A 13,735-nucleotide genomic window follows, 5' to 3' on the forward strand; every position below is an offset into this window, starting at 1 on the left:
GTTAAAGAGAATGGTGTGATAGAGGGAGAGCTGAATGAGGAACTGAGAAAGCAAAATCCTGCATTTGGTTCAATCACTGATTACAACCTCCCTGAGGCTCAGTCTCCTGATCTGTAAAATGGGGGAAATAATACCTGCCTTGCAGGTCCTCACACACAGGGCGTGATGTGAATCCACTGAGGCATATAGCACTGTGTAACATGAGTTATTGCTATTCCAAGGCCTGTAAAAGGCTCTTGCCTTGGAATATATCTGCCACACCAAGGCCTGCCATCCATTAATGACACACAAAGGACACTGGAGATAACGCTGTCCCTTTTTCTATGCATCCCTCCCACCCGTGCCAGAAAAGAAAACACAGTCACCTGAAGTCATTCTAAAGAGTATGCCTGCCACTTTTCCTGCACAGACACATATACACAGACACGCACATCCACAGACATGCACATACACACACACACGGAAAAACACAAGGAAAAGTGGAGGCAAGAGGCACCAAAGAACAAAGTCACTTTTCTCCTCAGTCCCTTCCCCAGCAGGGCTGGGCCTGGGCTGCTTCTCCTGCCTCCTCCCTTAAGCTCCCTCCTCATCATATTCCAGTGCATGTCCACCGCTTTGGGGCCAGGTCTACACAACTGCAGTGATTCAGATCATGGGAGAAAACCCAAACAAGCACAAAACATGCTTCAACCTATATTTTCTAAATTGTTTTTCTTTAAAGGTGAAGACTTCTGAGCTTGAATTATCCCCTTGTCAGTGGGCTTTCCATGCTGTCCAAGTGACCTAAGTGATAATCAACCTCCATTTCATTTTGAGAATGGTTGTGGTATTTTAGAGCTATGGTGAATAAGAAAGTCATTTAAAATAAAACGATTTTTATTTATTTATTATTTTTGTTTATTTTATTTTAAATGAATATTAAATCATTTAAAATAAAATAATGGGATAAAAGAGGATGCTAAAAATAATAAATATATATATCAAAGTGTGCTTGTAATACCAGGCAAAGAATTAATAAGAGATAATATTATCATTGGTGAAATGTTATGTATGGCTACATCCTTTCGATGAGCATTTATAGTTCCTTTAAAATATGCCTACTGAAGAAATATTTACATGCTAATTAACATGTGCATAGTACCACTAGGTATTATAGAGGATACCAGATGTTTGTAGTAGACACAGACCTTGCCCTAAGTCCTGGTCTTGATGTAGTCACATTTTAGTCAAGTGACCTTCCTTCAATGGGAAAATAAAGGACTTTACAAAAGACGTAGAAGACAATTCTTAATATAAAAGTGATCTAGATCTTCACAAGTTTGTGAAGAGAAGCAGATGAGTGAAATAGAACACTATCAATGTAAAATATTCTGAGGCCTCTGTAATGACTAGGAAGCAACAAGAGGGAGGTCATTTCAGAGAGAGAGGCTCTAGGTTCCAAGCTGGATTCTCAGGTCAGTGACTGCAGGTCCCCTCCACACCCATCACCCCACACCCTAAAACCCTCTTCAGTTGCTCACAAAGGTAGATAAATACCCACATTTTTGCCCTCTTCCATCTTGAAACCCTGGAAACCCTTGCTTCCGCCAGGGAAGTTTACTTAGTATCTGTCACTCCAAGGGAACCAACGTTCAAGCCAAAGAATAAGAGTCAATATTCCTACCAGAGGTTTACATTTTTCCCAGGGGTCTAGGTGGATATCCCTGGGAACCCCCGTCAACACAGGCATCTACAGTACAATCCAGGCCTCCTGTGTTCAGTAGAGGCTGCAAGAGCACTGCAGCCTTTTCCCCAGAGGTGCTAGTTGGGCCCAGTAAAGATTGCTCCTGAGAAAACACATAGGTAATAGAGCAAAGTTCCTATGTTCTGGTAACATTTAATTGTGTTACTTCGCAACCTCCTCTGCACCCACACACTCACATACGTTTATTCCACCAACTTCAAAGGAAGGTCAACACGTTAAAAATATGTGTGGGAACAAAGAAGGGAGTTTGAAATTGGTCTAAACCCTCTCTCTGTATAACTGGGTTTGACACGTACATTAGGATTTTACAAGTATGTATTTAATCTTTTTTTAAAAAAAGTGTTTACGTAGGGTTTAGAATAATGACAATAAATCAACATTTCTATTGTCCATTTGTGTGTTTTCATAGTAAATAATGGTCATTTATCCTTAACCAGTAATACATATTTATGGGTTTAAATTAGCAAAAGCCTCTCAAAAAGTAGCTCCACTCATTTATCCACCGGTGTCCAGATGCCATCCAGCACATGAGGAGCTCCCAGAAAGGAGCAGGGAACAAACTAGGGCTGTCAGGAGTGGAGGAGAAAGAATGGCATATGCAAAAAGGAGCTGTAATGAAATCCAAGGGAACATGGCACACTCTAGTCTTTTGCACAAGACAAAGGGCAATCCTGGTAAAAATACAGATCCCCAGGCCCCATCCCAGAGAGTCTGATCTGATTCTGAAATGGGGCCAAAGAATCAGGATTTTAACAAGCACCTTCACCAGGTGATCCTTTTGCTGAGAACCCCTGAGAAATGAGAACCCTGTGCTAGTGCTGAATGGAGCATTATTTTCCAGAGATGAAGTTTGGTGATCAGTTTTCCAGATGGAGCTGGCCCTTGGTCTTTGGTACATACCTGGGTATAAATCCAAGCCACTTCAGATATATGGGCTGATATTTCGACCCAAACACTATCTATAGCCTAAATTTTTTCTAATATTCTGTTTGTTATGAATTGTAGAAAGTTGTAAATGCTGTATTTCCTTCTCATCTATTTCTGGACTTTGTCACACGACCAAATTCAAGGGCATCTGATAGACATTTATTGCACACATTTTTCTGTAAACATGAAAACTGAATTGTCTAATAGAAAAGGGCAAGGAAGTAGAAAATAAGAAATCATCATCAAAAGTGGTTTGTTTTGGAATTATATTAATTGTCTAGCTGCATAACAAATCACCCCCAAAATTGAGTCGCTTAGAACAACAAACATTGATCCTCCACAGTTTCTGTGTGTTAGGAATCAAAGTGATTTAATGTAATGATTCTGCTCAGGGTCTCTCAGGGGCTGCAATCCAGGTCTCGGGCTGGGGTCCTTTCAAGGCTGAGCTGGGGAAAGATCCATGTCTAAGCTCACTCACATGGCCGATGGCGGGATTCAGTTCCTCTTTGGCTGTCAGACTGAGGGCCTCCATGTCTCCATGGTTGTTAGCCAGAGCCCTCTCTCAGTTCCTTTCCACATGGGCCTCTCCACAGGGCAACTCACAACATGGCAGCTGGTTTCCAGTAGAGCAAGCAAGTGAGAGAACAAGAAAGGCAAGCAAGGTGAATGTCCCAGTCTTTTGTAACCTCATCTCAGAAGTGTTACCCCATCACTTTTGCCATGTTTTATTATTTAGAAGCAAATCACTAAGTCCAGCCCACACTTAGAGGGATGGCATTACACAAGGGAATGAACACCAGCAGATAGGGTCATTGAAAGCCATCTTAGATGCTGTCTATCGCATCTAAGTGTGAGTTTTCTAGATGAAAAGAATATATTAATTTGTTTCAGTCTTAGTTGATGTACCATCCCATTTGTGCTTCGCTAAAACTTGTATCAATGTAAAGCAAACATTTTCTGATACAATTTAGGTAGTGTACTGTGGTAATAGAGTCCAGTAGTGTTGGAAAGATATGTTGAGGTCAGAAATTAAGCTCATGTTTCTAAAAGAGGAAATGTACGACTACTATGCAAGCCAACAGGAAAGAGTGTTTTAAGAATGCTTTCTGCTACAGGTGACTAAAAACCTAAACAGCTGTGGCTTAAAAATAAAGGTATATCTATGTCACATAAGTAAAAGTCTAGGGGTGGGCAGCTGTTGGCATTGCTTCAGTAGCTTGATAATGGCAAAAGCAGCATCTCTTCTATTTCCTTGGCCTTCTAGTCATGCATGTCACCTCACAATCACAACACAGGCAACACCTCATATTCTAAGCAAGATGAAAAGGGCAAAGAATTATGCCATATGCCTCTGTCTCTTTTCAAAAGGAAGAGAAAGCTTCCCTGGAAGTCTCCTCTAGCAGATTTCACTCAGATCTCATTGGCCAGAACTGAGTCACATGCCTGCCTTAAACCAATCACTCACCAAGAAAACTAACATTATCATGGCAAGTCTAAACTAACTGTGACTCATCTCTGAAATCAAAAGATTATTACCATTACCCGAATCCATCAGGATCCTGTTGGCAGAGAAGTGGGACTGTAAATTTTGAGCAGGCAACAAACAAGTCTTCTGTAAACTTCTTACGTGTTGTTTTTTATGTGTTCTATATATCCAGTACAATCACAATTTCCAATAACAGTCTAAAAAGGTATTTTCCAATAGAAACAGAATGTGTAAGATCATTACTTACGAAATCCCAAATGTACTTAAGGTTTCCTTCTTGAAAATTCCTTATTCAAAATAAAATGTCCAGATTTTGAAACCCAGAAAAGATTCTATATTTTAAAAATCCTGTGCACATGTAAACTGTTTTTCAAATATTGCCTTCAGATACATTGAACAGAATGAAATCTTCTGAGATTTACTACATCAGCCAAGTATTATCAAAACAAACAGGACAGATTGCTTTTCTTGACGTCTGCTGCTTGATTTGTGTTAACTCATGTTTCTGAAATTGTAGTATCATAAGCCAATGCTGCACAAAGGTATTTAATGTCATTTATAAAAATCTAGTAATGTAAACTGTTAACTCCTTATAAAGCATCTGTTGACACACAAAAATATCACTGAAGTGTATTTATGCTTTTCTTCTTTAGGTCTGCATAATAATTCTCTCCAGAAGGCCAAGTTGTTGCATAAATTACAGAACAGAAAGTTGGTTGTGGGAGGGGTAGCTCAACCTCATCTGAGGCATCCCACTCTAAGAAACTAATGGCACCTACACCTCTTGGGCATTGAGTTTTTAAGCCAATTTTTAATTCTTGTTCTGCTCAAATTCTAAGTGAGCACATAAAGTGCTGCTCCAAGCAAGACCAGCCCTTGTAGAAGGGCAAGTGGAGTCAGTCCCCTAGGAAACGGGACTGGGGAGTGATCGTTTCAATGAGAGATAAATCAAACTGATGCTAAATGTGAACAATGAGCCCATTAGAGATTGTGAGAAAGAGGCACCATCATCCACTCAACAATAGACCTGTGGGACCTCTTGATAGCCTGAGGATGTTTAATTTCAGGTGCAGGTATCCAGAATGTAGCAGCTAGACTGATCAAGGATGTGTGATGATAGCAAGCAGTAGTGGAAGAGCCCAGGAGAGTTCCTAAGCCTGAATTGCAATCCTGTGCTGCCATAAAATGGGAAGATATACTTGTTCCAGTCATCTGACAGCTTTGGTCATCAATTTCTCTATCTCATATGTGACTCTGTTGCTTTAAGAATCACTTTAGCTTTAAATATCTATGAATCTGCTGAAGCAGCTGTGCTTTGATTGATGTGGAACTCTGAACTCCCTTAAATACAAAGACCAATTATTTAGCCGAGCTTTGTTGGATTCAGTGCATGAATCTGAATACATGTCAAAATATACTTGGATTTGTAAAAAATATTCCTTCCTGGTTTTTTCACCGTAGATAGATGTACAAAAATGTCCGTGTTCACACTGTGGAAAGGACATTTCTCGTAAACTCACACAGAGATACCTTTCAAGTCAATGCCTTAGAAGCAATGAGAGATTTAAAGGAGACCTAGAGATATGAAAGGAGAAGGCAGAGAAGGTACGTGAGGAGGATGATGTAACTTCCTAGGGAAAAAGTATGAAGCATAAGGCTGGACATAGACCTGGGAATCAGGAAATTAAAGTTCTAATTGCAGCTTTTCCATTGGTTCACTTGAGATCTTGAGAATGTCTGTCTCATTTTAATCATTCTGGGCCTCAGTTTCTATATCTGTCAATTAGAGTGAGAGTCCCTGGCTGGGTGCCCAGGATTGTGAGAACATACCATTCACAGCCATAAAAATACAATCAGTACCAATAATGTACTAGTACCAGTACCTAGGATGCAAAACATCCTAGGTACTAGATGTCCTAACTTAAAGTGGAAACATTAACCAGAGTAATTCTTTGAATGATCAAACTGGGAATATTTTAGGAAGCATATCTATCTGGGTGAAAATTAAGCAAATAAGACAATTGTAAAGGCTTGTGGTCTCAGGAATACAAAGGCAAAAATGCCCAGACTTGAAATATGACAAGTTCTAGTTTTGTCACTTAGCATCTCTGTGACTTTGGATAATTTCTTAACCCCCGGGAGTATTCTCATCTGTAAAATGGGAATAATGACATGCACTTCAGTGGGTTGTGGTGAAGATTATTACAAATGGAAATTAGCTCTTTTGAGCCACTTGTGGGGTTTAAATTCCCAGCCCTTATGTGCTTTGCAGCTGTTAGTTCCTCTTATTACAATTGTCTATTTAAAAACCTAGTCACAGCCTGGTGCAGTAGCTCACGTCTGTAATCCCAACACTTTGGGAGGCCAAGGCAGGAGAATTGCTTGAGCTCAGGCGTTCGAGATCAGCCTAGGCAACATAGTGAGAACCTCTCATCTCTACAAAAAGCAAAAAATTAGCCAGTGATGCATGGCTGTAGTCCCAGCTATTCTGAGAGCTGAAGTTGGAGGATTGCTTGAGCCCAGGAGGTAAAGGCTGCAGTGGGCAGTGATCATGCCGCTGCACTCTAGCCTGGTTGACAGAGCAAGAGTCATCTTTTTCCAAAAAAAGAAAGTTTCTTTTTCCAAAAAAAGAAAGAAAGGGAGGAAGGAAGGAAGGAAGGAAGGAAGGAAGGAAGGAAGGAAAGAAAGAAGGAGAAAGAAAGAAAGAAAGAAAAGAAAGAAAGAAAGAAAGAAAGAAGGAAAGAAGGAAGGAAGGAAAGAAGGAAAGAAGGAAAGAAAGAGAGAAAGAGAGAAAGAAAGAAAGAGAGAAAGGAAGGAAGGAAGGGAGGGAAAGAAAGAAGGAAAGAAGGGAGGGAGGGGAGAGAAAGAAAAAGGAAGGAAGGAAGGAAGAGAGGAGAGAAAGACCTAGTCACCAAAAGCAAGAGATTTTTTAAATGCTACTATTTTTTGGGCATTTACTAATCATATTGCTATGCTCTGCACCCATGCTAAGTACTTTAAATAAATTATCTCATGTACTCCTCTAAAACTAATTACTGCTGTGTAAATGGAGGTAGAAAGAAACTAAGCTTTATTTCTGCCTCTATTGTTTCTTTAACCTGCCTTGCTTCCTTTTTCAGCTGCACCTAATTGGCTGTACTTTTAATTTTCTTTTAAACTGCCTTAAATTTTAAAGACTAAAGCAGCAATAACTAGCTGAATATATTTATATAAGATGTTATTTTTGTCATGTTGCTTTCCAACCCTGGAGACCTGCTCTAAATTCACTTGGACGTTTGAGGATAAATCGTGCTCACTAGCAGTTTCTGAAAATGCAGTTTCACTGAAAATACAGGCATCCAGAAATTTAGTAAGCAACTTAAAAGAAAGTATAAGAATTTCCTATGTATTCATTGAAAAATAATTTGAATTTATGCTTAGAAAAATAGAATTATTATTAAGAAATCTTACACACTCATGTTTGTAAATATCTTCACTAAGGACCAACTGTATATATGGTGTAACACTGTCCTCAAAGAACATGCCGGGAGAATTGTTGCAGTTACCGGAGGGTTAAATTTGGCAAACTCTTTTTTATTAACGTGCCGTTTAATTATGAAATAGCATACTCACCTTAGATAAAATTTGAAAACCATTTTTGTAAAGTGGTGCAATATTGAATAAAGTTGATAACTTTCAGACCAGATTTAAGCCTCAAATCTACCTCTCTTTTACCTGGACAACTCATTAGCATTTCTGAACCTCACATTTTTTCTATAAAGTGAGAATACTATATTATAGAGTTATTGTCAGTTAAATGAGAACAGTGTCTGATCATAATAACTAGTCAACAAATGTTCACAACTCTTCCCCTCCTAGGAAAAGAATCTCAAGGCAGACCTGCTTCGGGTCTGCTCTGTAAAGAGGTAGGAATCCTCTGCTCCTGGTAAATTGCTTCCTAACCTTCTTTGGTAATGGACTATTTTTTAATAAAGGTAATGGATCATTTCCCATTATACACTCAAAATGTGTGTACCCATTTCAGGGCAGTCATGGATGACCACTGCCCATCTTTTGACCCCAGATTAAGAACACCTGCTGTAATATTTTAATTCTGCCTTCAAATCCTCTTACAAAACAAAGACATCTTTAAAAAATAAAATCTTTAGGTGTCTTGCAGTTGAATGCAGGAAAACCAGAGCCCCTTATTTTTGATAGTTTTGGGAAGAATGCAGTGTCAGAACACAAACACATAATAGACAATTAAATAATTTGCACAGAAACTTTGTAAAAGTATTGACCTGATTTGCCATGTATTTGCCACCTTTTAAAACACACAAGTAAATGTTTACCCTGTGTCTAGATCCAAATGGGTGAGGAAAAAATGAGTGACAATAAATCTACTTTAAGCTCACTTACATAATTGTGGCCATACCATTTTTTTCACATTACATTATTAGAACATTGGACAATAAGTCAAGAAACAGAATGTTCTACAAAATAAACTTTAAAAATTGGTAAGCATCATGTACTTTTTCCAGAAGACATTTTATTTTGTCTTTTTGGCACTGAGCCAAAAGGTGGCTTTTTGGCACTGAGCAGCTCCGTGGAGTCATGGCAGTCCTCATTCCCTAATCCTGAACCTGCCTGAGTCGCTGCTGGCAGTCATCCACTTGTTTGGATTTCAAACCGCATTAAATCCCCTCCTATAGCTGTCACTGCCAAGCACTTGCACTGGCTCTGTCCTACCTTTCTGTTGGTAATTCTGTTTTTAATCCTATGTTTCAGTGTAGTTTATATAAATCTTTACAGAGGGATAAAACTTCCTGTAATTAATTGTTTGGGTGAACGTGTACCTGGGAGAGCTATTGGGAAAGGAGCCAAATTTGCATTCCAGCTCCTTTCATCCCCACCCTTGAGCTAACCAAGTCCTGTAGATTCTTCCCTTAGCATCTCTGGAACCTTCTTTTCTTTTCTTTTTTTTATGACCACCTTTCCAGTCCTGGCCCTTCAAACTTGAGTGACAGCAACAGTCTCCCTGCCTTGAGTCTCTTTCCTCCTTCTCCCAGTGTGCATACCGTTGTCAAACTCATCTTGATAAACTACTGCGTCGATTGTGGCTACACTCCCCTACTCCCACATCTTCCATAGACCCCACTGTCTGTAAAATAATATTCAGTCTGGCCTCAACCTGTCTTTCCAGCCTTGGTGACACAGGTCTGTTCTGCCTGAGACACTCACTATGACACCCTTGCTTGTTCCTGGGGCTTTGACACGTTTCCAAGGTCCCTTTCTTCTTCCTCTCCAAATCAGCCAATTGCCCAAGCCCTGCTCAAATCTCCCACCTCATGAAGCCTTCTTGATGCCTCCCAGCTCACCATGATCTAATTTCCTGAAGTAATTATGCTGATTGGGCATTTGAAGAATTGTTAACCAATTATGAACTAACTGCCCCTTAAGATTGTATGTGTAGTTGTCTTCAAATGCAGTTGAATTATGTCACGTTCATTACATTGTACTGAGTGCCTCGTATCCTTATCTATGTTTGGGGATTTTACTTTAAGTCAAGAAATTTAATCACATCCATTTGGTTTTCTCTAGAGCTATAGTTCTCAACCTTTTGTGTGGTAGAGAAACACCCAGAGAACATGTTTAAAAATCTCCTGGATTCCACCCTTGAGAGATAATAACGTCCAAGGGGAACCCAAATACCTGTGTTTCAGGTAGGCTTAGTGGCTCATCCTATTATACCAACTCCTCGGAAGGCCAAGGTGGGTGGATTCCTTGATCTCAGGAGTTCAAGACCAGCCTGGGCAATATAGTGAGACTCCATCTCTTAAAAAAAATAATAATAATTAGCCGAGTGTGGTGGCATGCACCTGTGGTCCCAGCTACTTAAGAGGCTGAGGTAGGCAGATTGCTTGAGCTTGGGAAGTAGAAGCTGCAGTGAGCCATGATCATGCCACTGCACTCCAGCCTGGGTGACAGAGCAAGATCTTGTCTCAAAAAAGTAAAAATTAAAAAATCTGTGTTTCCAAGTTCCAAGTGATGCTGATGCTGCTGGTTGCCTTTAAGCATCTCACAAAGAACGAACTCATAAATGCTAACACAGTATATGTCTATGGATACTGAATAGTGGGGTTTTTGTCTCTTTTCTTCTATTCTGTGCTTATGTTCTGTCACTTCTACCTTTTAGATTGACTTTGAAGATGTGATTGCAGAACCAGAAGGGACACACAGTTTCGACGGCATTTGGAAGGCCAGCTTCACCACCTTCACTGTGACGAAATACTGGTTTTACCGCTTGCTGTCTGCCCTCTTTGGCATCCCAATGGCGCTCATCTGGGGCATTTACTTTGCCATTCTCTCTTTCCTGCACATCTGGGCAGTTGTACCATGCATTAAGAGCTTCCTGATTGAGATTCAGTGCATCAGCCGTGTCTATTCCATCTACGTCCACACCGTCTGTGACCCACTCTTTGAAGCTGTTGGGAAAATATTCAGCAATGTCCGCATCAACTTGCAGAAAGAAATATAAATGACATTTCAAGGATAGAAGTATACCTGATTTTTTTTTCCTTTTAATTTTCCTGGTGCCAATTTCAAGTTCCAAGTTGCTAATACAGCAACAACTTATGAATGAATTATCTTGGTTGAGAATAAAAAGATCACTTTCTCAGTTTTCATAAGTATTATGTCTCTTCTGAACTATTTCATCTATTTTTGGCAGTCTGAATTTTTAAAACCCATTTAAAATTTTTTCCTTACCTTTTTATTTGCATGTGGATCAATCATCGCTTTATTGGCTGAGATATGAACATTGTTGAAAGGTAATTTAAGAGAAATATGAAGAACTGAGGAGAAAAAAAAAAAGAACCAACAACCTTAACTGCCTACTCTAAAATGTTGGTCATTTTATGTTAAAGGAAGAATTCCAGGGTATGGCCATGGAGTGTACAAGTATGTGGGCAGATTTTCAGCAAACTCTTTTCCCACCGTTTAAGGAGTTAGTGGATTACTGCCATTCATTTCATAATTCAGTAGGATCCAGTGATCCTTACAGGTTAGAAAACATAATCTTCGGCCTTCTCATGATCCAACTAATGCCTTACTCTTCTTGAAATTTTAACCTATGATATTTTCTGTGCCTGAATATTTGTTATATAGATAACAAGACCTCAGTGCCTTCCTGTTTTTCACATTTTCCTTTTCAAATCGGGTCTAACTCAGCAGCTCGCATTAGGTCAGCAGCCTCCCTGAAGACCAAAATTAGAATATCTATGACCTAGTTTTCCATGCGTGTTTCTGACTCTGAGCTACAGAGTCTGGTGAAGCTCACTTCTGGGCTTCATCAGGCAACATCTTTATCCATAGTGAGTATGGTCGACACTAGCCCGATGAAATGAATTAAAGTGGACCAATAGGGCTGAGCCCTCTGTGGGCTGGCAGGCCTGAAAGCCAGCTTTCCCTGCCTCTCATCAGCTGAATGAGGTCAGCATGTCTATTCAGCTTCGTTTATTTTCAAGAATAATCACGCTTTCCTGAATCCAAACTAATCCATCACCAGGGTGGTTTAGTGGCTCAACATTGTGTTCCCATTTCAGCTGATCAGTGGGCCTCCAGGGAGGGGCTGTAAAACGGAGGCCATTGTGTGAGCCTATCAGAGTTGCTGCAAACCTGACCCCTGCTCAGTAAAGCACTTGCAACCGTCTGTTATGCTGTGACACATGGCCCCTCCCCCTGCCAGGAGCTTTGGACCTAATCCAAGCATCCCTTTGCCCACAAAGAAGATGGGGGAGGAGGCAGTAATAAAAAGATTGAAGTATTTTGCTGGAATAAGTTCAAATTCTTCTGAACTCAAACTGAGGAATTTCACCTGTAAACCTGAGTCATACAGAAAGCTGCCTGGTATAACCAAAAGCTTTTTATCCCTCCTGCTCATATTGTGATTCTGCCTTTGCGGACTTTTCTTAAACCTTCAGTTATGCTTTTATTTTTTTTCATACACTTATTGGAACTCCGCTTGATTTTTGCCTCTTCCAGTCTTCCTGACACTTTAATTACCAACCTGTTACCTACTTTGACTTTTTGCATTTAAAACAGACACTGGCATGGATATAGTTTTACTTTTAAACTGTGTACATAACTGAAAATGTGCTATACTGCATACTTTTTAAATGTAAAGATATTTTTATCTTTATATGAAGAAAATCACTTAGGAAATGGCTTTGTGATTCAATCTGTAAACTGTGTATTCCAAGACATGTCTGTTCTACATAGATGCTTAGTCCCTCATGCAAATCAATTACTGGTCCAAAAGATCGCTGAAATTTTATATGATTACTGATATATTTTACAATTTTTTATCATGCATGTCCTATAAATGTTACAAGCCTGCACAATAAAAATGTTTAATGGTTAAACAGTCAGCTTCATTATTTTTTCCCAAAACAGGTGTTTATGTGTCAGAGTCTGTGTATTTGTATGTAGTGAGCATGTGCATAGTGTGTGTACGTGTTTGTATGTGTTTGTGGGGGGTAATGGTCTCCCACTTTAAAATTATTACAAAGTCACTTAGAATATTTCTGCTAAGGTCATCGCCATTTATGAGTTGCTTCAGATAAAAGTTATAATTAATAACAAAGTTTTTTTTAGCAATTTGCCCAATGTTTTATATGTCATCTAATTTGAGCCCCCAGCAAGCTTGTGTGATGGATGTTAATAGTCTCACTTAGTAAAAGACACAATTTGCATTTGGGGCCAATGCCTTGAACTTTGCCATGCCTTAACTGGGTTTTAAAGAGGTATATTGCAGTCTCAATTTATGTTTGTTGCTTGGCTAAGTTTACATTCAGGACTCCTATATTAGGGTTCTCCAGAGAAACAAAACCGATAGGAGATAGATGCAGATAGATAGATAGATGATAGATAGATAGATAGATAGATAGATAGATAGATAGATAGATAGATGGACGATAGATAGGATAGAGATGATAAAGATAAAGATAAAGAGAGAGATGAAGATAGAGATAGATAGAGATGGACATGAAGATGGAGATAGATATTTACATATATAGAGAGAGACAGAGATAGAGATATATAGGGACAGATAGAGACAGAGATAGAAATAGAGATAGAGATATATAGAGACAGAGATAGAAATAGATAGATGTACATATAGAGATGGAGCTACAGTTAGAGATAGATGGAGGTGATGAGAAAGAGATAGATGGGGATGATAAAGATATGGATGGAGATGATACGGATAGAGATAGATACAGATGGAGATGATAGAGATACATAGAGATGATAGAGATAGAGAGCAAGAGCTTTATTATAAGGAACTGGCTCACACGATTATGGAGGCTGACAAGTTCCCAAATCTGCAGGGTGAGTCAGCAAGCTGGGAACCCAGGAGAGCTGATGATGTAGTTCCAGTCCAACATCAGCAGGCTCAAGAGCCAGGAAAAGCTGCTATTTTAGACCAAGTCCAAAGGCAGGAAAAAAATTCAATGTTCCAGTTTGAAGGCAGTCAAGCAGAAGGAATTCTCTCTTACTTGGTGGTCAGGTTCAGGGTCAGCTTATTCTATGCAAGCCTT

The 13,735-nt window shown here is 39.5% G+C and overlaps 1 protein-coding gene and 1 long non-coding RNA gene across 3 annotated transcripts in view; both read left to right on the forward strand.

Moving 5' to 3' along the window:
• Window positions 1–12,559, forward strand: part of CAV1 (caveolin 1) — a 36,579-nt gene extending 24,020 nt beyond the window's left edge. For both annotated transcript variants that reach the window (XM_054495517.2, XM_054495518.2), the window contains exon 3: window positions 10,333–12,559. In XM_054495517.2, the coding sequence (XP_054351492.1) occupies window positions 10,333–10,674 (342 nt within the window). In that variant the 3' untranslated portion in view covers window positions 10,675–12,559. The remainder of the gene's footprint in view (window positions 1–10,332) is intronic.
• On the forward strand, window positions 1,001–6,899 carry LOC134739884 (uncharacterized). Its single transcript, XR_010126974.1, has 2 exons — window positions 1,001–6,024; window positions 6,062–6,899. It is a non-coding gene; the product is annotated as an uncharacterized LOC134739884 (long non-coding RNA).
• Window positions 12,560–13,735: the final 1,176 nt, after the last annotated feature.

The sequence above is a fragment of the Pongo pygmaeus genome, chromosome 6 (assembly GCF_028885625.2).
Source record: "Pongo pygmaeus isolate AG05252 chromosome 6, NHGRI_mPonPyg2-v2.0_pri, whole genome shotgun sequence".
Lineage (NCBI taxonomy): Eukaryota > Metazoa > Chordata > Mammalia > Primates > Hominidae > Pongo > Pongo pygmaeus.